Here is a 26284-nt window from a genome sequence, read left to right on the forward strand (position 1 = left end):
TCACATAAGCAACAAGTGACAAAGGAGGAGATTGGGCAACTAACCTGCTGTTTAGATAAATAAAGGTACTCTATCAGCTCTAATAATTGCTCGCCCCCTCTCCTCTCGCCCCATTGTCCACTGACAAGTGCTTCTTGGCCTCCGTCTAATTGCTGACAGATTTGATTTTTCAGCGACAGCAGGAGCTCTGTTTGTGGCCTTTGCACGGAGTAATTACTCTCTCCCTCTCTCCCCCGCTGCCACCTATTTTGTCCTCTGCTTTCCCTAAATCCTCCTCTCGCTTCAACTCTCTTTGAAGCTTTAGCTTGCCGCTCTCTCAAAGACCTTTAATAGTTAAATTTTCATCAATAGTAATATAACAAAAGTCCAATATAATGCGTATATGCATTGTGTGAGCACAGTGAAGAAGTTTAACACATGATTGATCTATACCTCAGACTGGTTAAAGTGATTTGTCATTCTCTGCTCATAAATCTACAACTTTCACTAAGTGGCAAAAAAACGATTTTTTAAAAAAGAATAATAACGTAACATTAAATGTGAGAAATGATGATAATAATAATATTAATAATAATAGTAATAATAATAATCTACATTGATAGTAAAAAAAAGTGAATACATTTTTTATCTTGATATAATTTTTGGCTATATCGTCCAGTCCTAGTTTTCAGTTGTATTGACAGAAATTACCCTCAGAGTTCAAACTTAATGGAAGAGTACTTCTACTTCATCACAAGTAGATATGATGCCATATAGGTTATTTGTGGTTTTGCAGTATTAATGAGTAAAGGTCTGATAGACAATAAAGATGAAGAGTTTTCAATAAGGATTTAGTTTTCTGTAATGAGTGATACTTCTTACGTCTTCTTTCTGCATTTTCTAAACCCCTACCATTTTAAAATGAACATCCTCTCTTTCAAGACTTGTCGATTTTCAACATAAGTGACAGTTGTTTAACAGCAGCTCCTCAATTCCTAAATAAAATGTATCCCTTTTCTTCAGAAGTATAAGAAATGTCAAATAAGCTGCTGAAAAGTACCTGAATAACAGTGGATAAAGAGGATGAACAACGTTGAATGGTTCTGTATGTAATGTATCTTCAGCCAAAACAACACCCTTGTCTGCAGCAGTGGAGCTGTTATAGAGCACAAGCCGGTCTCTTTAACAAGCCTCTCCTCTGGACCGCAGGCTGCACCTCACAGGCGCTGCTGCCCCATGGGAGAGCTAGAGGGCTCGCTCCATAAGCGACGGAGCCCAGGAGAGCCTCCACATTCACCCTGGCAACATTAGAAAAGCTAATTATCCCAGGAACAAAAGTGCACTTTATTTTCACTTAACACAATTAGTCATAAACTGCGTTTCCGAGTTGGAAATCTGCACGAGCCTCCCATTCTTCTGCCAATTATTCATAGTTTCATGTTCGTATCACATTCAGAGTTTCAAAGCAAACATATTTTCAGTGCTGGTGTCTGTTTTAATCATCCCGCCCACACATTTCATGGATTAGTCGTTCACATTGCATGAAATATGAACTGGGGTGCTGCTCTGCCAACTATATACATATGTATTATGCAGGATATTTCTATTGGGGAGTTTGAAAGGGTTAGGTAGACACTATATATACACTGAGAGACAGAGAAAATCAATGATTCCTAATCCACTCAACGAACGGCTGAGATAATTATGCATTCCGTAAATGATTAGCAAAATACAGGAATATTTAATCCCTCTTTGCATTGATGTTCTTTAAACAGCTAGGTTCACCAGGGCACATGATGAGCATCAAATGGGCCTTTCTGCTGGAAAATAGCATATTTGTGGCAAAAGCCATGTTTGAATGTGACTCTCTTCTCTTTTGCAGGCATTAGAATGAGAGCTTTTTAACATATTCATAATTGAAAATGGATAACTATTTACAAACGGATGGAAAGGCTTAGAGAGCACAGTTTTGTTTTCAGAATCAATTCAAATGGAAGGGATTAGCTGTCAGGTGCGACACCACCATGTGTGGATTCTCGTGTTATTGATGGTCCCACTGGAGGCGAAATGCAACTTTTGATGAAGACTCTGGCACTGTTCAACATATTGATTGTCCATTTTGACAGGTTTGTGTGTGTGAGAAGAGCAGCAGCGATTTGTCACGAGGGATGTAGAGGCGGATCTGGGATTTTTCTAAATCGTAGGCCATGAAGGGGCCAGAATTTACACAGATGGGCCAATTATATGTCCAACATCTGTGCACAAGTCCTGATTCAGTAAGATACATATTTATTCATTTATTGTCAGCTCTATAGCTTTGAGAAAAGCCACACATTATTGAATATATTTGGTAAATTGTTCCTTCTAAAAAAAAGCTAATTGTCATATTCTTTCTTATATTATATTCTATTAGAACAGGGGCACTTCAGTGCCAGTGCCCTTCTGGATCACACCCCTGGATCTGCCCCAGAGCTTCTGTGAATCACACAGCCTCAGCTGACTTGAATAGAAATGTTGGCCACACCTTAACGATCTAATGATTCAAGAAATATCTGTCTGTGTGTGAGTCACATTTCTCGAGAACCAGTCACCTTACTGTCCCCACACTTGGAGCCAAAGGAAGTGCAGTGTGCAGCTTGCAATTTGTTCAATATTAATAAACTTTGAATAAAGAGGAGATGAGCAGCAGTGGCTGACACTCATAAACGTAAGTAAAGTGATGTCATGACAACGGCAACGACAACTGATTCTCCAGTTCAGGGCTGTGGATACTGGGTCGAGCTTCATGGAACTTTGAATAATCAGGTGAACAGCTCCTTGTGCAGCTCCAGGGTTCTGTGGACTGTGGCCGTCTTCACCCGAGTTTTACTGCAGTTTCAGAAAGAAAGCTGCAACCAGCAACACCACAGGCCGGTTTAGAACAAGCACTGAACTAGTACTTAAAAAACTCATAATACACACTATTGCAATATCAATGAATCAAAGTACAGTACGGGCTGTGTACACCACAAAAGGTCATGAGCCTCAAATTGCCAATCAGCAGTGTCAGCTCTGCTTAATGTCATCTGTGTAACCTTTTGTTACTAAAAGAAATTAGACAATACTTCAGCATTTCTCCATCATAGACCTTGACCTTTGTTGTCACAGCGACGACGTAAAAATAATTTCCTCTTTATCAATATGCCATCACCTCGCAGAAGTATGAGGGCTAATATCAATTATAATACGCTTTGCTTCTGACTGTTAAAGAAATATATGAATTTAGGCTTAAAAACAAGCAGAAGCAGATGAATTACGCAGGTGAACGCGCGGCCATCTGGAGGACACGTTGACCCGCGTGAGGATGTGTGAGTGGAGATTAGAAAGTGTCAGTGATGTGTCCTGGAGAAGAGGAAGAGGAGAAGAAGAGGGATGATGACAGAACAGCAGTGTGTCTGACCCGAGCAAGGAAGGACCCCAGGGAGCGATGACCAGATACTTTCAGCAGACAGAGTTACCGTTTACTGGTTTCCCGGTTCTGCGCAGAAAAAAGAAAAGGGTTAAGAGAAATCTTGTGTCTGTTCCTGTAGGGAGACTGAGCACTTACTCCATGTGTTTTATTCTCTGCACCACCACTGCTTTGGGGGTTACTGACATCCATGATGGCAGATCAGCTGTGATCAGCTATTATCTGACCTGACAAGTCATCCATAGAGTAATCTGTCAAACCTTGTCATTCAGGGTTGTGGGAGCTCACACTTTCTTGGCCTTTAGCAGAGAGAATACAAAAGGTCATCTGTTTGGGCGTTTGTTACCCGCAGATGGAGCGACATTATCTTTTCACTCATGACCTTCCTGACATTATACTGCCAAGGAAAAAAAATTAAGGGCAACGCTGCAGCTTCTTGGTACTATTTGTTATTCTTGATCTCCATCTCGCTGCGTACACGACACACATGAATGTAAGGTTCAGCAAGACCGGCTCTGGTTAAAATGATACACACCAAAATAATCTATTACCTCCGCCAAAGGAGGTTCTGTTTTCATCGGCGTTTGTTTGTTAACAGGATTACGCAAAAAACTAATGACGTTACCAGACATGATTTGTGATTGCATGGTGATGTCTTGCCAGAGGGTAACACATCGCTTCATTGCTGTTTGTTTATTGGCTTGATTTAATAAAGCATCAAGGCCTCATTTGCTGAAAATAGACATACTCTACTAGGGTGCTGCTCTGTATGTTGCTGGTCAGGACACAGAGAAAGTTTACTAATAAGGTTTTACAATCAAAGAAATTCTGTTGCCAGCTTCAACTCCACTACAGGAGATGCTACTAAGTAGGAGGAATGTATTCAATGTACCATGAGACAGATGTGGCACAGAAAGTAAACATTTACATTTGTAGCTGTACAATCTCAGTCTGACACATTTTATTAGTTTTGTATTGGATTTCATATAAATAACACATGTTTTATACAGTTTAGTTGTGCTGTTAAGTCTTAATATTCACCCGCTCTGTGTTGTACACATCTGTAAAGGTGGTAAGTCGTTTTACATTGCAGCTTTTAATAAAAACATGTTACACACTTTCAGTCCTGTCACCTTCCAACAAATGTTGTCCAACATTTAAAACATTTATTTGTTACATAGAATTTTTGAATGAGCATCCCGATATATTTTTCACATTCTTTTCATTTGTCATACTATAATATTCTCATTGTGCATGTGTAATAAAGGATTATCTTGTTTTATCTTGATCTGTGCCAACATATTTTGCTGATTTAATACAAAGTACTGTATCTGTGAGTAAAATATGGTGAGTAAATTACCATGAGCCTTTGTTCTTATAATTTTTAATATAATTGAACACCTCAAAACCTTGTAATTCCTAGAATGACAGCAAAAATCAACAAGATTTTGATCACTTTGAGGAGCAAACATATTTTTTAAGGGTTTAAAATAACATGCTTTCTCTAAATACACTTATTTATCAGTTTATTTATATTTATCAGCTATTGACTAAAATCATAAATAATTTTCTCCTATCACTTTAACCCAATTTCATTGATTCTGTATTTTTTTTCACCTGCCTGGGCCCAGTGTCTTTACAGGAATCACTTAAGTTTCATCTTATCTCCACGCAGGCCTGACTTTGCAGCGTTGTGTTGAATGCGTTCGAGTGTGCAGGAGAAAATGTTAATTTGATAGGTAATATAGGCAAATTGCTATAAAACTGTGCAGACTGAGTAGCTGTGTGGGATGTTCATCCTTGTAGAAACTGGTAATAAGCTGATTCCATTCTGCTGCTCGCTTTGAAGACTGGTAAACATAATGATACAGCCCACTCATTTTCTCTGTAGGGCTAAGGTAATACTACTTTCGATTTTTGTGTTCCTAATGCGCGTTCTATCCAAATGCAAGATTTGTTTTACATTTAAATGTTTAAATGTTTCACTGCTTGTTACAGTTAAGACTTGTATTCATACTGTATATCCTATTGGCAATGCAAATGCCTGTGCAGTATACATTCCTCCTTCCCAGGAAAATGATAATCTGGAGAGACTCATTTAGAGCATGTTTTACATTCATTACTTTAAATGACTTAAAAAATTCCAGTTGCATTTTTGTTTTGGCTATGAAGAATTCTGTCTTCAGCAGCAGGGTTTTATAAAGTCGTCCATATGTTAAATTTTCAGTTGATGGAATAGCAATTGACAGGGGTTTGAAATGGGCAACATACTTTCTGCAGTGTTATATCCAACGGGCTTCAGTGTAGGTGGACTGAGGAAATCCAAACACAAGCCAAGTGAGCACAACATAATGCATGCACCATGTGCTACAAAACCACCAATTTCTTTTGGACATTTGCAAACCCTCTGCATGCGTTACACACAAAAACACAAAAAACAGTATAAGGAGTTTGAAATGGCCTAACCTCTGTTCTGCCGTTCCCAATTCATTCAGGGCTGACAGTTTTCCCTTTTCTCTGCATACATGCTCTTGTCATTAGCATGCCTCTGAACTTTGCCTCGCAATGTCTCTCCCGAACAGTTCAGATGAATTATTTCATCCTGTACAGGGCTGACTGCGGGGCATACACATGTGGGTGCTTCCTCTGGCCTGGGTAGAGCCGTTTCATACTGATACTGGACAAACACCTGTTCCCCTGCCCCTCCACACATGACCTCGGAGTGTGCTGCTGACATTAAACTGTGCATGTAAGAATGCACTCATTTCAAGGCCTGCAGGGACACGGTGAGGCTGATGTCTGTGTTACTTTCTTATTTTTTTGCATTTACCGAACATTCTCCACTAAACATTTATCTATGAAGTCATCTAAACCCAGTCTAAAATGTTTGTTACTGCACTTTATTACCACACGTTTAACAAGTGCAAATATAAAGGAAATACAATTTTATTTGTATAGTAACAAAGATAAAATAAAATAAATCAGGTGTGACAGGTTTATTAATAACTTAAAACCTGCATCATAAAATTTCTTTTCTATCTAAAAATGATGGTGGAGAGATGGACATACTGTTTGCAAGTGACAAAAGTGACATTAAAAAAGCTACTGCAGTTGTATTATTTTGTTTCTGTATTTTTATTATGTCAATTGGTTTAACGGAATGACATCAGCAACTCCACACATCATGTACCAAAATGTTCTCCGACTTTTTCTTCCATCTTGAGTCGGTGGTCAATGTCAGTTTTTCTAGTTGAGAAAAACTTATTCTGATTATTCCGACACCACATGAACGAACACTGTGAACAAAAATCCACTTAAATTTCTCAAGGTCTTATTTAAAAGCTCACCTTTAAATAAATAAAATATATAACTTGATGGGATACTCTATTTCACTTGGGGTATCATCTTTTTGCGAACGGGAAGCAAGCTTTCAGTTTAGTCCACAGTCTTAGACCATTGCTCCAATCTTTTCACATTGCACCTGCTGAAATTTTGCTGTAAAAGAACAAAAAAATCAACATTATCACCCAAAAGAAACAAAAATACAGCCTTGAGATCACCAAACTGGAGACTGTCCACCCTTCAGCTCACTCTGGCCAAGAAAGTCAAACAAACACAGAGCTGGGGACAAGGTGTCATCGTTCCTAAAAATGCGAAAATGTTTTGATAATACACGGATTGGATGATTTGGAGTCGCAGCGGGCCGCCCAGGTTCTACAACACGTCCTGCTTTGCAAAAGGCCGAAAACGAATGTAGCACGGTTTAACCTGAGTGGCTCAGTCCAATATATTAAGCCAAGCAAAGGGGCATCTTGAGTGATTACTGGTTACAGAGAAGAGAGCTGTGCACATAACATGATTGACATGCAGGGAGAAACACCTCCTGGACAAACAAAGCTGTGCTAATTGGATGGTTGGACTCAGAATAATGATTTTTCAATGAGATTTACCTGTGCAATTATAACTCATGTTACTAAAATGCTGGTTGAAGCCATACGTTTAGATCTCCCCATTGATTTTCTAAATCCAAAATTTACCATTTTTATAAAAAAATGTACTTGAGTCAGTGGACAACAAGCACACATATACCTCTTTATACTAAAATTAGAGGGTAAATGCAGGAGTTTTTAAATGGGTAAGCCCATAAAAACTAAAAAGGCCTTTCTTGGGGGTTTTCCCGATGCGTTTTCGACAAATGCACCAAAATCGGAGGCATTCTCTTCTTGCAAAATCAGCACGCTCTCCCCGGGCGTCATGTTTCCATCCGTGCTGATCGGAGCCGGAGCCGATAAAAACCCATGTCAACTGCTGAGTCACTTGACCTGGGAGTGAATTCCGATGTATCCATTCACATTGCAGACAAAAAGCCTGATGTTAGTGGGTGTTAGTGAGTTGTTTCACAAGTGGAACAGGGGCTACACAGTGGAGCTCACACTGAGTTGTGGATGTTGTAGTTCTTCTGTCGTTACTTTCACTCACTCGTTTTGAGGTTACGAGGGAGAAATCACCGCCTGTAGGGAGTCGCCGGCCTGACATGTTGCCCCAGCTTAGCAGCCCCTTTTAGCTGTGCTCGTCACGCTGCAGTCGCACATCTGCACCTATATATCAACGCCGTGCACGAAAACATTCCTGAAAGCAAAGCAGTGGTGATTTGTGTTCCTTTCTCCGTCTTTTTTTATTAAAATTCATCTGTGATCTAACTGTTCGCCCGGCTAAAAGCTATACCTTTTAAATCAGTCATCTGTCCTGAGGTTCGACCTGCACCACATTAAGAGCAGCACTGACATCACAACGGTTTCCCCCTCTCCCCGCCGAGCCGCTTTCATATATTTTTCTCTTGTCCCCAACAGATGGACATTCTTTAAGAGATTTTTTAAAGTGTTTAATAAATGTAATACAACCTTTATAGTGTTGAAGAAAGGGGACTAAACCAGAACCATGTGCACGGAGTGGATGGCGGCCGTTAGGGGCCACAGCTAATATGGTCCAACATGTGGACCAGGGCCGTGCAGGCAGGTTCACTTACATGTTGGACAGTTTATGACCTTCAGCAGGGTTCCCTCAGAAAGCAGAGCGGCTGCTTACATTACTACTACTCTAATTTATAATGTGATGCTCTGTTTTTAAATCCTCCTAAGTAATAAAAGGATACAGCTGATATTGGAATGCGGCGTCTTTCATGTTTTATCTCACAGAGGAGTAGTTCAGTGGTATTATGTTTTCCGAGAGGGGCAAATTATGAACGTGTTTGACTTATTGTCAAATTAAGGAAGAGTGTCGTGACCCTGGCGGAGAAAATGCATGCCTCTGGTCATTATTTCATTCAGCTCAACCTGCCACTGCTAACCACAACAGATAATAAAATACTACTGAAGAGGAATGCAAGCGGTGATGGGACCGGATAAATCACATAAAACACTTTAAAGTCAAGCAGGAGCTGTGTAGTGTGGATTCTTGTATTTTATCTATACTAATATGCAGTTTGAGCATATTCCATCGCTTGGAACCTTATCACATCTTGTGATTAACTGGAATCAAAACTCACTGGACTTATTACAGTGTTTGCCTATCTACAAACTTTTCCCATGCTGGTTACCGTATGCTCAAGAGCACAAGATAATCAAATCATCAGGATGCTTGCTTTGAACTTTATTTGAAACTTTAAGGCTGGGCAATAATATGACATCAATAATTATCGCAATTTACATTTGCTAAAATGTTTTGATGTTTGTGATTCTATGCTCATAAAGAGGTTAAAAACCACAACATTCATTCAGGAGATAAAATCAGTCTTTAAAGTTCACAAAAATACTAACTTGACATTTATTGTGATAATTATTGATATTGACCGATATGAAAATGTCTATCTTGGTAAAGTTTTTGGGATATAACTATATCTGTTTGTCTTAAACCAGATGATTTTAATATTTTGTTTAAATCCAATTACTTGATCAAATTGAAGTCATAACATGGTCATAAAACTGCCCTGCTCACTGATTCACGAAACTGCACACAGCGGATGTATGGCCTACACCCAGAGGGAAAGAGAAAGATAACATTGTCTTTATGTTGTTGATTGTATGGTTGACAAATTGGTATCACATACACTCATATCCTCATGTTGCAGAACTTTAAATTCTAGATCCTAACACTTAAATTTGGCTGAAATTTGGGTAAATGTGTTTACAATGAGGCAGAATTCATATAGAATATTTACAGTTGATTATATGGATCAGCTGTAAAAACATAAAGTGTTGGATCTGACATAAATTTAAACATTATATTACTAAAATTATGGATTTTTTATAGTATCCTAGATATGTATGGATGCATGTTAATACATGAGCATTTGAGCTATTTTCAAACCCCTATTGTGAAATAAATAAGCAACACTTTGCCACATCTACATCCTTTTTACAGTTTCGTGTGACATTACACCGTGATATTCGCCCTGTGTTTGCACTCTACTGTAAATACAAAACATGAGGGTGAGATCCACAAATGCATTAAATGCTATCTGACTCGCATTTTTGTACAGCCTAATATTTCACTAAGCCTTAGCATTTCATTCAGAGATGTGTTCTAGATAAGTGCAATAATCTCAGTTTGATGGATGGCCCAGCCGGAGCCTCGGGCCACTGGTGTGTACATACTGCAATGGTTGCTGCAGAACGATAAAAACCAGCATGGGCAGGTGTGTTTGGTTAAGATGCACTTGTCAAGTGGGGTGACAAGCATGTCTGTGTTCATTCAAGTGAACCCCTTATCTGCACCTCCATGTCCCACTCATGAGACAAAAGCACTTCCCATGTTTGTATGATTTACCTCTCAAGTAAAGTGCACCCCCGAGCACACAAGCACACACACACACATACAAAAACACACGCACACATATATGACCGTCTCTCACAGAGGACAATGTGTTGGCTAAAATCATTTATATTGCCTCTCATTACTGCTCAGTCCACAACACCGAACGTTCCTTTATATTGTTCTAAACCAACAGCTGAATTTCAATTTTTTCTAATGTTACTTTTTTTTGTTTAAAGTTGACATTGCCATTTTGTGTCTTGAAGATGTCGGGACGTGTGGTTTGAATTCTCCTTCAGTTTGTTATTTATATTTTTAATTTATTATTATTTCCGACACTTTGAATCATTTTATAAGGTTAGGGTTAATTTGTTTTTTTATTTATTTGTAACATTCTTATAGTTACATTTGTGGTCTCATGTTGCAATTGCTTTTAATTGTCTCCATTTTCAGTTTTAACTTGTAAAGCTCCATATAACTCTGTTTTGAAATATATCATATCTATTATTATGACTTTATTAATGTTGTTATTTAAATTTACAGACCTTTTCAGCCGCGCTGTCTGCGGCGACGGAGCTCTTGAGATCCACCTTTAGATTTTTTCGCTGACGCCTGAACTTTCACCTGCGTCCGGCGGAAGTGACGTCGCACCAGGAAGTAAAGCTCGCCGCTGGCCGACAGACAGCAGTGAACACACAACAGCAACAGAAAGAACCTTAGCAACAGCACTGGCCGGCGTTTTGTGTGGACGCCACCGCATGGACGTGTGAGGAGCGGGATGTCCTACAGCCGCTGGACATGACACCGAGGTGAGCAGCTGTGTGAGAGTGTCTGTGTGTGTCTGTGTGTGTGTGTGTGTGTAGCTGTTAGCTCACCAGCTAGCCGCACAGGGCTACCGTCAACCTGCTGTGTGATGTACTGTAACAACAACAGCAGCGAAGCTCAATGTAAACCTCACGAATATAAGTCGCTTTACTGCATCAAAAAATGGCAGCTGACATGAAATAACACGTTGTACAATGCACAGTTAGAGGGGAACTAGACATGTGTATTAGTCATGTAGCTGCATCACTTGTTAATATACAGTCTTCTGCTAAATTAGTGAAGTGATTCCAGTTGTCTTCAAGGTGAAAAGCAGAGATGGAATGAAAACATGGGGCATTTAGAGATCAAATCAAGCAGTGAAGAGACACTGACAGCACTCATGATCATCTGACTGCAACACCAGAATATAATCTTAATCTAAATCAGAAGGATCAAAGGTCAAATCAAAAGTAATGTGGTTTTAGTTTGAATCTTTAGAATCTTAAACAATCATCAAATCACCCCACTGAGTCCGTCACTAAATCATCGGACCAACCCCGACACTGGATGTGTCACTGGAGGAGATCCGCCCATTCTGAGATGATACTACACCTCAGAGAGACAAAGACCTTTGTATTGAAATGGTCACCTAGCAATATCTTTGTTTGTATTTTAATTAGACACTATTTTTATCAGAATATTTGCTTACTTCTAAATCCACATGTTGTTGCAGCAGTGTTTCTGCAGGGTCTTAGAAAGTCTAATATTCAATAGTCTGAACTTTAGGCATTACAAAGTCTAAAATATTAAGTCGTAGGTTTCAAATTAAAATACCTAGGTAGATTGTAATTATGCCAATGGTTATTCTGCTTTATATTAAGTTTTTCTTCAATGTATTGGCAGCATGCATAATTTGTAATGTCTCTATGTGTTGTATTTCTTTCTAAACGATGCAGATAAATCGGCCAACTCTGAACTGATAATACCTGACAAACACCCAGGTCAGAGTAATAGTTTGCAAGAAAACGTGGCAAGTCACCTTATTAAGGGGACGTTTGAGTAATTCTGGGACTAAAATATTAATCTATACCCGTTGACTTAAGTTTCATTCATTATGGAGTTAAATTGTCTTAAATTGAACCTGCTGAAACCTGCAGAAACCCTGTTCAAGTGACTGCCGTCTATTGTCTGATCTCATTAGCTGAGTCCATGAGTCATGTCGTGGTTCTCAGAAAGATTCTGATGCGTTTTCCTGTTCTCTCTCTCTCTCTCTTTTAGATGACTCACCGGTGGCTTGGACATCTGTGACTCCATAAAAGATGAGGCTTGCTCAGTTTGTCAGATTTGTCATCGCTTGCAATGATTGTTACTGTAGAAACAAGCCACACTGACATGGACAACAAACTATAGCGAATCATGGCTGCTGCTTTTTGCATCACACTCACTAAATAACTGATCGGCATAAAATCATTAAGTTAGTTTTGAATGGCTCTCAGTTAACAACCAGTGCTGACAATGTCACTGGGTGAGCAGTCTCAGAAGTGGTTTCCCACCCATGTCCAAGCCACTGTTCTCCAAGCGAACGGTTTACAGCCAAAGGGCAAACATGGCACCAACGATGGCTACACTATCATTCAGCTGGGCAAGGAGAAGTACTCGACATCAGTGGCAGAGAAGACACTCAGTCCAGTCTGGAAAGAAGAAGCCTCCTTTGAGCTACCTGGTCTGCTCATGGAGGGCAACCCCGAAGTGTATGAACTCTGCTTCATAGTGATGCATCGCTCCCTGGTCGGGATGGACAAGTTTCTGGGTCAGAGGTCCATCAACCTGAATGAAATCTTTGATAACAAGGAGAGGAAGAAAACTGAGTGAGTATCATATACTCTAGCAGTTGAGTCCAAGATTTCATTAAGCTTTCACATATGAAGAACGCAGCAAGATATTGTTCATTTTTCATCATATATGAGGCAGGACATGACGTATAAATCACAAAACATAGGCTCTGTAAGCGGAGTGTTTTTGTTTCTACACTGACGTTTCCATTAATGATCAAAAACTCAAATTGTGTTGTCTTTCAAAGTTGATAGCTTCATCGACGTCCTTTACATGCATTGCTCCTCTTTTTCATCCTGCAATATTTGTATTCTTCTAGTTTTGCATCTGTCACGTGTTATAGACATCGTCAACATAGCCTCTCACTCTGGGTGAATTTGCCTAATATTTTCCTGCTGTGTTCTCACATGGGCTCAGTGGGACATTCTCCGTCCATTATAAAAAGGATCTGAAAGAAACTTTTCTGGAGAATGATTGAAACAACTGAACAAAAATTGTTTCGCTCTCACATACAGCTCCTCCGTATAATTTCAAGAAAATGTCCGGGGTTCAGTTTGTGTCTGAACGCAGCATATAAGGCACATAATTGCACAACAAACCATACATCTGAACCATAAAAATTCGAAGATAAACAAATGTATTCTCACCATAAACGTTCTGTAACTGTGACTAAACAAAAAGTTAATTACCATTAATGATCTCTTATCTGTACAGTCATTGTAATGCTATTAGTCTTACTATATATCCACAGCTACTGATCTGAGTAGTGGTGTTTTTTATCTTGAATATTGATAGAGCACATATACTGGGCCCACAGTAATTAGTATTTTAGTTATTTTCTATGTTACTTTTACAGCATAAATGTGCAGTTCCAGCTCATGCTTAAGGTTCAGTGGACTGCTGTCGAAGGAACAGACTTTTGAGAGGAAGTGGAACATATTTTCAGAACTATTCCAGTCATAAGTGGATTACAGCTTGGGATATATTAGTTGTTACACTCTGTCACATTCACGCACGTTGCATGTGTTATAATCTATATTAGGCGACATATGAGCTCCTAATGACAGTGTGCTGAGCCGTGCGTGTTATATTCTGTACTCTTGTTGTCAATTATTTGCATGACCTAGCTTTTTTATTACTGTGTGGTTTAAATGCCATTGCATTGTCTTTTTATTCTCTTTTTATAATTGTTTTGGAAATATATTTAATTGGAAGGATCTGGAAAGTCTAGTCGGTGAACTGGTCCAACAGAAACTCCAGATTTCTTTAATCTCTTTAACTTTAAACTGTTTAACAGAAATGTCCAACACGAGGAAGTACATTCATACACATTTATCAACCACACACTGGTCGAGCATTATTTTTCTTCTATAGTTGGAGGCTGGGTAATGCATTTCCCTAAATTGTTGGGAAATTCTTTTCAACTTACTCACCGACTTGGTCTGTACCAGTTGGCCTAAGTGAAACTAGTGGAGCTGGCTAAACATGTCTTGTAAGTCACTCCTGTGCTGTTGTTTCGAAAGGTGCAAATGGAACACGGCCTTTTCTCAAGAGCCAAAGGAACCTGTGTCATTTGTTCTTGTTGTGCTTTACTTTTGTCTGAATGCTCTGAGCTCCTTCCTGAGCCCATAAAGAACAAAAGTCCGATGAAGTGGAAACACTTTATGTTTCCCATTGGAGGGATTTTGGTAGCGAGTGGTGGGTGTCTTTCTAACTGAGGCTTCATCCATACTGCTACGTTTTTGTCTGAAAATTTATCAACTCAGCTACTGATACGCCCGGCATCCACACTACTACAGTGATTTAGAGACACATAAAAAAAGGTGCTCGCGGTCCAGGACTTCGTTTTGATTTCTTGACGGGCAGAAAACTGAGATTTTTGAACACTATCACGTAAACACTCACAGCAGCTAGCTGATTGCGTATTTTCAGTTACGACGCAGCCTTCAGGGTCCTATCATATGACTCCTTCTGGAAGTAACTGGCATTAGACTCGGCTACCAGTGTAGAAGGAAACATGGATAACCAGTTGTAAGCATTGCTGACCCTATTGGTTATATGTGTAGGATTATTATTCAAGCAATCTGCCACAATTCTGCACCCAAATGCCTCCTTTCCACACCTGCACACATGTCTTTTCTGTTTTCATTAGAAAACGACATTTTCAAATGAAAATTAAGTAGAATGGATGTAGCCTGAGTCAGACTTATCACAAACAGGTGCCTTATCTGTGCTCTCTACCTGCCTTATGTCCAGGGTTGTTGCAATAAGGTTTGCCCCCTTGTGAAATTACCGTATAAAATGAATAAATGTAGAGTAAATCAATACAACATACTGTACATACCATCACATCCTGAAGAGGCAGTATTACACTTGGCCAAAGGTGAGGGTGTTGACCCTTACATGTCCAGCACACACATGTTTCTTAACCCCACATTAAGCAAACAGGAACAGAATAACCAAACTGGATCTGGTGCTAATTAGGTCTCTGCAAATTTCAACATGGAAAGACGTTACCACACTTCCTCTCTGCCCATCAGGTGGGAGAATCACAATATTTTATAATCAGTGTGGATGGGTTTTATTTGTTTTAGGTGCCTGAGCCCATGCAGCTTGAGGCCGTGCACTTTTTTCAGCAGAGGTTCTGTAATGGATACGCTCGCATTGCTTGTTGGCCTAATCCCACATGCAGGCATACTTGACAATGATGCCGGGACCCTCGATACTATATCCACACTCCACAGTGGGTCTGTGTTCGCCGTGGACCCGTCCGCAGTGTTTTTGAACTGACATATTGGGGAGGAAAGCCTGTCTTGATATCTGAGTAGGCAGCCCATAATTATCGCACACCTGTGTTTGTTGATTGTGAGGAGTTTCCCAGCGGTCCGGGGCCGAGTGGGAGGATTGTGGTTCCAAGCACACGGAGGTTTATCTTGGCCTTGAGACACACGTGAGGTGCAGCCCCGGCCCCACGGCAGCGGCATGCTGTGGCCGCTGATCACACCGAGCGTGGCGCGCAGCCTGGGAATTAGAGCCAGCGAGGCCTTTCATGACCGGCCCCCTGCGCCACGAGACAGTTTAGAATAGCCCTCAACAGCTGCGGTTTTTAAAAAGCCAATACCAACACTTTTTTTTTGGTTCAGACCGATAACTGATATTTCATGTGGGAATTCAAGGGATACTGAAAATCTGCAGATAGTACTATTAGCAGTCGTATTAAAACAAATACAATTATGCAAATATGTTTTCAGTTCAAGGGTTGTCTATTATATTGAACATTTAATTATATTAATTAAACTGTACCACAATGGAGCCCACACACACACACACACACACACATTCTTAGATTTATATTGACTGGTTTCCTATAGGACATTGTCACGGGCCCTAGAACACAGAGACTGCATCTCATTAGCATGTGTAGACTCCTTGGTTGCCCTGCAACATGGCTTTGCAATTTCCCAATTGCTTGTTGTTGCATTTCTGAACAAAGGCCAGATTTGTGCAAATGCCACTTCATTTTGCTCAGAGTGAAGGCATAAATCCCATTACTTCCAGTTGAAGAAGCAGAGAGGTTAAACAAATAGAAGCTTCGCAGCAGCCTGAAATGCTCTATATTATTCAGCAGCAGCCCGTCTCTTGCGTTCAGTTTGCAGAGAATAATGTTTATCCTCTGAATGATAAATTGCATTCTCACTTGTGTCAGGAAAAAGTTCAAATGATTTAAGCCCCGGCATTTGTGTGTAGCCTTTGGATTAGTCTGCTCAAATTAGCCTTTTCACTGGTGTCCACAAAGAAGTAGGTAGAGCACATTAGAGAGGATGTGGGCAATTTTTTTCCATTTGTCGTATTGTTTGATAGTGTAAGGACTTTTACTGCTTCCTGGCTTTGTAAACCCATCTTCCTGAATTATGTGTAATCAATTCACAATTTTTCACACTTGTTATATAAATTGTCTCGTCGAATTGGCTCAGCCTAAGCTCTCATCTCCTCTCACTACAGCTGGTATTCCCTGCAGTCCAGGCCGGGAAAGAAGAGGAAAGAACGAGGCCGCATCCAAGTCAGCATCCAGTTCATGAGGAACAACATGACGGCCAGCATGTTTGACCTCTCCATGAAGGAGAAGCCACGCTCGCCTTTCTCTAAGCTTAAAGACAAGATGAAAGGTCGTAAACATGACAGTGGCTTCGGTGACACGTCTTCAGCCATCCTGCCTCGCTCCGCCGCATGTGACCTGGAGCCCGACCATCAGTCGCTTGGTCCAGACCCACAGACCAAGCCTGAAACAAAGGTGAAGAGGCCGCTACTCGCTGGGGGCCATAAACTCTCTGCGGCCCATTCCATGTCCGATCTCATTGGCACACCCTCCCGATCCAAACAGGACTCAACAGAAGAAAGTGGTGAGGACCAAAGCATTAATATTTTTTATCTTGTTACACCAGTTTGATTTACTATAGCTGTTTTCAGACATGACCTACAGGTAAGATCCAAAGAAGTGACTACAGAGTTTACCCAGAGTTTGCCTTTCACACATGCACAACACAGCGAAAGGTTTTCTGCACAGACGCATTCACAACAGCAACAAATCCTCCACATTATTCAGGAGAGAGGTGGAGCAGCCAGGTGCAGCAGGCAGAGGCAGGAAGTGACCTATTAACTCTGCTATGACTTTCACACAGACACCGTTGTACAGGTCTTATCACCTCAAACTCAATTGACATGTTCATCGGTGTCTTCTACATGTTTGTCACCGCAAGATATTTGTTTTTTGTTTTTTTTAATTTTGGAACCGACTCCTGTTGAAAGCGTCATCAACCCCCCCCACTCACTAGCGGTGAATCCAGCGGGGATCCCCTGCTGTGTTGACACATCCACTTCTCCTGGATTTCTACAGACATTATACTAGGACGCAAGGCGTATAAATTGCGGAACGTCTCACTCAGACATTTGCATTCACACATGTTCTTCCTCCAGAGAAAAATACAGAGTAACCGCAGAGTTCAGTGCATGTCTGAAAGCAGCTTATATGTTATGTTTTCCACACATACATAATGGGTAGACTTTCATCAATGCGTGGTGCATGCTAGCAGGCTTTTTGAAATAAAGATGATTAGTGATACGAGCAAATAAATTGTTGCTAAATATTTGTAGATATAAAAGTCCTCATTCTCCTAAAATGAGACAATGTTGTTATATTGGTAGTAGGTTTTCATTGTGTTGTCTCAGAACCAATTTTTTTAGTAATATACCTTCTCTAAATTAAGTATCTTTAGACTTCTTAACTTGTGACTGCATCCTCTTAACGTAAGATATGGTGCAGTTTTTATTGGCCATCAGAAGGGGTCTTGGAGCTATAGATACGTTGATTAACAGAAAGGGATATCAACATATTTATAAATATGTAGTAGTATGGGTCGTTAATAGATACCTCTGCCAAGGAAGTCATGTTTTCACCCCTGTCCATTTGTTTGTTGGTTTGTATGTTTGCTTGTAGGCAAGATTACACACAAAAAGTGGAAGGATGCACTATGGGTTAGGGAAAATGAGGTAGGATTAAAACTTGGCATTGATCTTTAACAAAAGGTGGATCAACGTTTTATCACTTTAACATTGTGAGAGTAGGGTAGGTTGTTTTTACATTTTTACTGATTTCCCAGGGAATCATTTGTTGATCGTGATAAAAAAAAAATCTGGCATGTTTAGGGGAGTGATATCTACGAGTGTGTGAAATTTGCCGCAGCTTAACTGAATTCAAGAGAACTGTTTGGCCTCGGCAAATGTATGCACTCTACTGATCTAAGTTGCTAAACATTAGAAAACTGAACTTTCAAACTCCACCAGCTCCCATGTGCAACCTCTGTCTCTGTGTCAGTGTCCCTTACACTAATGTGAACAATCATCAAGATTTTCACAACTACAACACTAGAGAGATCCAACAGATTTGGCCAGTTAAAAAATCACACATTATGCAAAACCCAATGACAATAATACAAAATGCTCTTCTGCTCTAATATAGAAGCTTAATCTTTTTTGCTACCATCTTGCATTGAAAATCAAATTAAAAATCCAAAGTAAATCTTTATCTGGAGATATCCGGTGGTAAGTGTTGTTGTCAAGTTAAAGTAGTACAAATTCTATTTATAGTTTCACCAATAAGTGTCATAAGAAATCATGCAACAATCAGAATTGTCTGATATTCATTGCGATCAACCCAATTTTTGCTCACTAAATGTGCACATAATCAAATCACAAAGGCAAAAGAATAAGCATGACTCAGCTCACTGTTTTTGCCTTAAACGAGCACCATCAGATCTTCAGGTTCTGTCACAAAGATCCCATGAATTAAACAGAATAGTAGAATTTGTTAAGCATTTTAAGAGTGTGATTAGTTCTCTCCATAGAAATGTTTTTTTTTTTTTTATCACAACTTTATCCTAAGTTGATATCATGCTTTTGATTTCTAATCACGGAGTACAGGTGGACCTCACAGGCGTTCCCAGAGCGAGGTGCCAGGCTATCAGGACGGTGAGGCACACAGTGACCCTTTTACTGATATCAGTGACACCCTGCCACAGAAGTATGCCACGCTCCCACGCAACCGCAACCCATTTGAGGGGGAGCAAGGGCAGCTGTGGGACCGCGGAGAGCGGAAGGAGAAAAAAGAGAAGGTCAGCTTACTGGAACGCGTGACGGGAAAGAAGGAAGGCCGCAAGACCAACAGCGATGGCCGATCAGGCAGCTCTGGTGACCTGCGTTCCCCCAACCCCTTCAGCGGTGACCCACAAACAGAAACTAACCCCTTCACCTCCAACTACAAAGCCCGGTAGTTACCATTTTTTTGTTTACTCTGTTCCAATACTGATACCAGGAAATTACTCCAATATTAATGAAACTTCTATGTCGGGTATCGACGGGTAAGTATATCAATCTACCGATCTGATACCACAAAAATGTATATTGGTTTCACCCAGATAATACTGCAATTTTCCTTCCCCAGCAGTTGCGTTGTACTTTCCAGTAGTGTAGCGTTAACCTGAGGTAGTACAAATATCAGCAGTTTGTTGATATTTCACACTAGATAGTCCCACAAATATAACTAGAACTTGTACAGTGTGCAATAACTAAGTTTCAGGTTTACCTTCAACAAAGGGTTAGTACCAAACAGCTATTAAAATATATTAAACAAGTTGTTACTTAAAAAATATACAGTGTTATCGGAACTGTATGGGGAAGGGAAAATTGTTTTGGAGCATCTTTGATAGATTCTCCTACAAAACAACTGATATTAAAGCAACCTTTCATGAATACACCATAATTTAAACACCACAACTTTAACCCATCAATGTGATAAAACATTGAATATCTGTTTGTCAACACAAGTTGAGCTCTTTCAGACTCAATTTTCAAAACAAAGCATACCCAAATCTCTTAATTTTCAATTATCAAATATGTCTCTGCTCAATGAGAACAAATATAACCCAGAGACACAAAAATGGATTCAAGTCCAGTTCCTCATATGGAGCATACTTCCCCTTGCAGTAGTGACTGAAATGTTCCTCTGTCTGGTTAAAAATAATGTACAGAAAATGCTCATATGTATTTAAAGTTTCCTTTTCCTACATCTTCCGTTTATTAACATTTGCAAACCCTTGACACTTGTTCATAGTAGCTTTAACATGTAGATGACTAAGAAACTAGCTTCCTTATATGTTCCACTGAAATATCCTATTTTTCCATGTCTTCATTTTTTTCTTCTACCTGCATGGGTAACATCTGTACAGCAGTGGATCTTATACATTTGCAGCCTCTCACTACTGTTTGTTCTTTATCCTTTTTCCATATATATCTCAAACTCCAAAAAGGGGATCCTGCTGCCACATGAGACAACCACTGCACTGCAGGATATTGGTTACTGCATTCTCGTAAAGTTTGAAATACCCCGTTGATTGAAATCTATCTGGTACACCCCCACTTCCCCCTCCTTATTCTGTTTTCAAGTATTGTTGTTTAAACATTTCCACAGAGCCGGTCTCCATCTATTTCCTATGATACATAAAGAGTTGGCGAGCGCTGTGGCTAAGTTCTGGTTTATCAGAGTGGAAGGTGTCATTAGTGGCTCTTTAGAGAGCCTGGGCTTGATAACAGAGCCCTCTGAGCTATAGTAATGAGATCCTCTGCAGAGATAGACCACCCAATTAACCACTTATCTCTAGAGGCTCTAGTCCATCATCTTTACTGCTGCCTTTGTCATGCAGTAGCTCAGTGGTCATTTATAATGTGGCGCAGGAACATAAAAAGGTGGTTCGAAGCCCAGTTTTTATTGATGAGCTTATTCACAGCTGCTGCAGCGAAAATAAACCATAATACAGATTAGGAGTGACGTTGATTGTGCAATACCTTCATCACTGTGATTAATCAACAGCCTAATTATATTAAAAAGTTAAACATAATTACGATATCAACCATTCCTGACCTAAATATGAGTTTTTTTCCGAACCCGACTCGAGCCCAGTGCAGTTTCTATAGAGTTTGTGTCTCTCTGTCCCTGACATGCGTGGCTATTGCTTGTTTTCACAGATTACAGACATGTGCAGTGTAAAAGTAGATGTGACTGGCACAATGTGACAGAACCCCAAAATATGAAGAGGCAATCCCCAACCAATACCAGTGTGCACCAACCAGCACCAGTGGAGCACATGCCCAAACCACACGGGTTGTCACTCCAAGCGTTGTTTACTGCTTCACCATGTTCTCTTAAATATCCTTATTTCCCTCAGAGCTGCTGTATTAGTAAAGTATTTATCAATCCCCCACATATAAACTGTATGTCTTGATTTGATTACTGACTTTCTGTTTGATTGCTTTGCAGCTATGGAAAGTCCCCAGGAAAGGAAGACTTCACATTTGGCCAGAAGAAGAAGAAGGACATGCAAGGCAAGAAAAATGTAAGTTAGACATCACAACTTTTCCTGCGTTTGTCAGGTGATGTTGTCACACGTTGTCAGTGACAGCGACTGAGACGGAGGGGGAACAAAACAGGATAAATGACCTCGACAGTTGCAACTCTGTCATTACTCCTCGTGCGGTGTCGAGCATATTTTTAGTTTGAGAACACAAAGTTTAATTTGTCAAAGCAGCTGGTGACACTGATCTCTGCGACCTCTGAAAATTCAGATGTGCCACTCAACTAATTAGCAGCTGCACACATCGGTCATCATGTCTGATCCGATCATAATTTGAAGTGGTGTGAAATTTCAGTCTGTAAGGTCAGGCACAGTGGTGTGTGGCACCGGTTCTAGTAATTGGAGCATTTTTTGTTGTTGTTGAGAAGAGGTAAAGAAGTGTAGTTTGTTTTTAATGAGTATTACATCATTTGTTCATGACTTTTTACCACCAGTTGTATTTTCTCTAAGTTCTTTATCCAATTTACAAAGAACTGAAAACTTTGCAGACTATTACGCGGCACAATTGGTGTATTACGAGGGAGCGGTGGGAGCAGTAGCCTAAGTGACGCCTAAATGAGAAGGAGACTGCTGATAATGGCTTTCCTCACCTTTCACTGTGGGTGTTGAGGGCTGTCGGTACCACACGTGCCCCTGTGCATGCCGCGGTGCCTTGCCGAAATGGCAGCTCCCGTTTCCTCCGCTTCAAGGCCCTAATTAACCACATGCAGCGGAGGGGGGGGAGGGAGGGCAGTGAGAGATTTCAAAGCACCGAGCATTTAGATTCTCAAAGCTGAGCTCATTAGAAAACCGTAATGACACAACTGGAGAATGCCAAGTGGGCGCCTTATCTTCTCCTCAGTACTGATGGTGGAAAAAATGGTCATCATTACTTTGCCAGTTCATGGTCATTTCCGGGCCTTTGTCACCAGCCACTAAAGCTCCCGATTATTATGCTATATGTGTGTATGTGAGAGAGAGGGAGAAAGGGGGCGAGCGTGTGCCCGTACACAGGCTTGTACGTGAGACCAAGATTCACTTCCATGTGGCCGTCAGCTCTCTTACTCGCGCTATGATTTAAGTGCAGTATCTTTTGAGTGCGATGCCGTTTTGTGTGTGTGAGGAATAGTTTACCAAGCCCTGGTCTTGAAACCCTCCTTACATCGGACATTTAATCTCTACAGCAAATATTCCATTTGGGTTTGTGTCGCCCCACAGTAGCCTCTGTGCTGTTAGGAGCGATAAGACTCCTGGTAAGCAGTCCCGCTCCAGGTCTCTCTCCCTGCATTGTCTTTAGCCAGCAGTAGAAGCTTGAATGGCGCATGGGAGTGGAGCCTGATAAGTGTGGTATTTTAAACAGGGTGAAGGCTTTGCTGCTCTAGCCGTTCGGGGGAGGATGACCAGCCCTGAAGCGATAAAGTGGTCCCTCATTAAAAACGATTACAGCTCCTCTCGTACCCGCCGCAATATGATCTGCACATACTGTACCAAGCTGCTCCGTCCAAATAGATTGTCCTCAAAGAGCGAAGCTGGGCTTGGGTTGCATCCTTGTTTTGGTATTTTATTAGCCTGACCTTTAATTTGCAGAAATATGCCATCTGGTATTCCCCCCCCCCCCCTCAAAACAAAGATTACATTTTCCGGGGACACCTTTTATGTTAACTACCACCAGGGTTGTAGTTGTTTTTTCCTAAACAGCCTCGGCTTGGAAAGGTCATGGTTTGTGATACATAAAACTAAAGCCGAGTTCACACTTCTGCTGATCCCTTCGCAGTCCACACTACATAACTTCCTGACGTGTGATCTTGCAGTCATTGAGAGTTCATACTACATGACTGACTGGTGACGGAGGGTCGCACGCAACATGATCTTTCACCAGGAGAAACACCCAACCGGTCTTCAAACTACGTTAAATCCCGAAAAACAAACACAAGAAAAGACAGTGAATCAGGTGATCTTCCCGCTGGTCAGTGACATCCTGGTCAGAACGACACATCAAGCTGAACCAGTTGAAACACTTTACATTACATTACATTTCATTTAGCTGACGCTTTTATCCAAAGCGACTTACAATAAGTGCATTCAACCCCGAGGGTACAAACCAAGAACAACAAGAATCAAGAAAGTACAAGTTCTTCAAAAATAAAGCAAAACTACAAAATACTATAAGTAAGTGCCATTTAGGTGCTACTAAATTGTTAGTTTCAAAAATTGTTAGTTTTTTTTAATTTTTTTTATTATTATTCAAGGTATAGTCGGAAGAGGTGTGTTTTTAGTTTGCGGCGGAAGATGTGTAAACTTTCTGATGTCCGGATTTCGATGGGGAGCTCATTCCACCATTTAGGAGCCAGAACAGCAAACAGCCGTGATTTTGATGAGTGTTTAGCTCGCAGTGAAGGAGCAGCAAGCTAATTGGCCGAAGCAGAGCGGAGTGAACGGGCTGGGGTGTAAAGTTTGACCATGTCCTGGATGTAGACTGGACCGGATCCTTTCACAGCACGGTACGCAAGTACCAATGTTTTGAAGCGGATGCGGGCAGCCACTGGTAACCAGTGAAGGGAGCGGAGGAGCGGAGTAGTGTGAGAGAATTTGGGTAGGTTAAAAACCAGTCGAGCTGCTGCATTCTAGATGAGCTGCAAAGGTCGAATGGCACTAGAAGGTAGACCTGCCAGGAGGGATTTACAGTAGTCTAGGTGTGAGATGACCAGGGCCTGGACCAGAACCTGCACCGCCTTCTGAGTGAGAAGGGGACGTATTCTCCGAATGTTGTACAGCATGAATCTACAGGAACGTACTTCAGTGGGCATCACAGTTGTAGAGAATAGCCAGGTGCTCAGTACACATTTTTTTTCCAAACTAATCCGAGCCCGACCCAAACCCAACCAGCGTTCTGTTTTTGTACTGTCCCAACCGACACGTGTACACTGCAGTTGATATAAGCCCCAATGAGTTTATGCTCCGGTCCCTGACATATTTTGCTATTGCTTGATTTCTTTATTTACAGACATGTAGAAAATCAGGGGGCACCTTGCTACATGTACCTTCACCTCTCTCACCCCGTCCTGCGCTCTGTCTCTGACAACATTTTCCAGCAGGCTGAAAATCAGATGGGAGTCTGCGATATGCCGGCAAGCCTCTCTGATCGCTTCTTTGAAGAGTTCACACATAAATATAGGTGCAGTCGTGTGAACTAGGCTTTAAGAAACAACCTTCTCAAGATGTTAGCTGCGCGCTGTAGTCAAAGTCAAGTCCCATTAGAGAAACTAAAGTGCTGATTTGCTACAAACACTGTTCGACAGTTTTAGATCATAACATCTGCCACATAAATCAGTGAGATGACAGTGTGATCTCCCTGGAGAGCAGTCTCATCGTAACGACTCTCGTTTAGCCTTTATTAGCAACAGAGCACCAGAGATAAACACATGACAGTTTGTCACATTAGGTTTTCACGGCTAATTAGTTTATTTTCTCCGTCGTGTTGTGAGTGCGTCAAAACTGTTGCTTTACTTCTGCCTCTGTTATCAGATGCTGACATTTCAGAGAAGATCCTAGAACTATTTCGGTCTACTTTTACAAAACATTTTACACATAATAGGGTGATTATGAAGTTCGTAACCTCAAAATCTGGGGGGTTAAACTGAGCCTTTACTTTTTTCATTTTTTTTTTCAGGAGCCGACAAAGGAAAGCGTGGCGGCCTATAGCAACTTGTCTTTTGAGGAAGTTGTGCAGGATCTAATCAAGCAGAAAGAAGTGGTGAAAAAGAAAGACGCCCACATCAGGGAGCTGGAAGACTACATCGACAACCTCCTAGTACGAGTCATGGAAGAGACGCCGATGATACTGCGGACACCCTATGAGCAAAACAAGAAGGCGGGTAAACTTAATAAAAAGTAGTAAGAAGCAAAGGAACATGAGGATAAAAAGCTACAAATGAAGTTGAAATGGTAGCTCATGTATCAGTATCATGGTAAAATAATTGGGATTAAATGGTTTAGATCAAGGCCAACATTTATGATTGAGCTATGTCGTACCATTTTTACTGGATGGAGGTGGTTCTTAAAGACTTTTTTAAAAAAGTTCTGGTTATTTTAGTTCTTTTAGTCCCCCCCCCCCCCCCCCCCCCCGCTTTGTTGGACATTCCTATTCATCAATGTATAAAATAACTGGATCCTTGCAGTTTATTTTTAGGTACTTAAACAGGAAATCTGGTATTCATCATCTAATTCAAATCAACTCAAACCCATATTTTGTGACAAAGATGAAGTTCAGCTGTATTGAATGCACTTGTGAACCTACAGAGGTCTGCTGCACACACAGCTGCCATCATCTGTCCAGAGGCTCTTAAGGTGCAGCCAAATTCATGTTTACCAGATGTAGTTGTGTGCTGTTTGCTGACAGACGGTGGAGTGGTTAAGATGAAGCTTGGGGTGCTGTGTTTACACTCGAGCACAAAGTCTTATACACAAT

General features: G+C 40.8%; 1 protein-coding gene across 1 annotated transcript; it reads left to right on the plus strand.

Moving 5' to 3' along the window:
• The first annotated feature begins 10915 nt into the window (after nucleotides 1–10915).
• Nucleotides 10916–25885, plus strand: LOC133020747 (rab11 family-interacting protein 2). The gene is made up of 6 exons (XM_061087448.1): nucleotides 10916–11046; nucleotides 12320–12909; nucleotides 16877–17274; nucleotides 19352–19697; nucleotides 21744–21819; nucleotides 25487–25885. Exons 2-6 carry the CDS (start codon nucleotides 12557–12559, stop codon nucleotides 25709–25711), a joined length of 1398 nt encoding a protein of 465 aa, XP_060943431.1. The 5' UTR covers nucleotides 10916–11046; nucleotides 12320–12556; the 3' UTR covers nucleotides 25712–25885.
• The last annotated feature ends 399 nt before the right edge of the window (nucleotides 25886–26284 follow it).

This window comes from Limanda limanda, chromosome 15 (genome assembly GCF_963576545.1).
Source record: "Limanda limanda chromosome 15, fLimLim1.1, whole genome shotgun sequence".
In the NCBI taxonomy this organism is placed as follows: Eukaryota; Metazoa; Chordata; class Actinopteri; order Pleuronectiformes; family Pleuronectidae; genus Limanda; species Limanda limanda.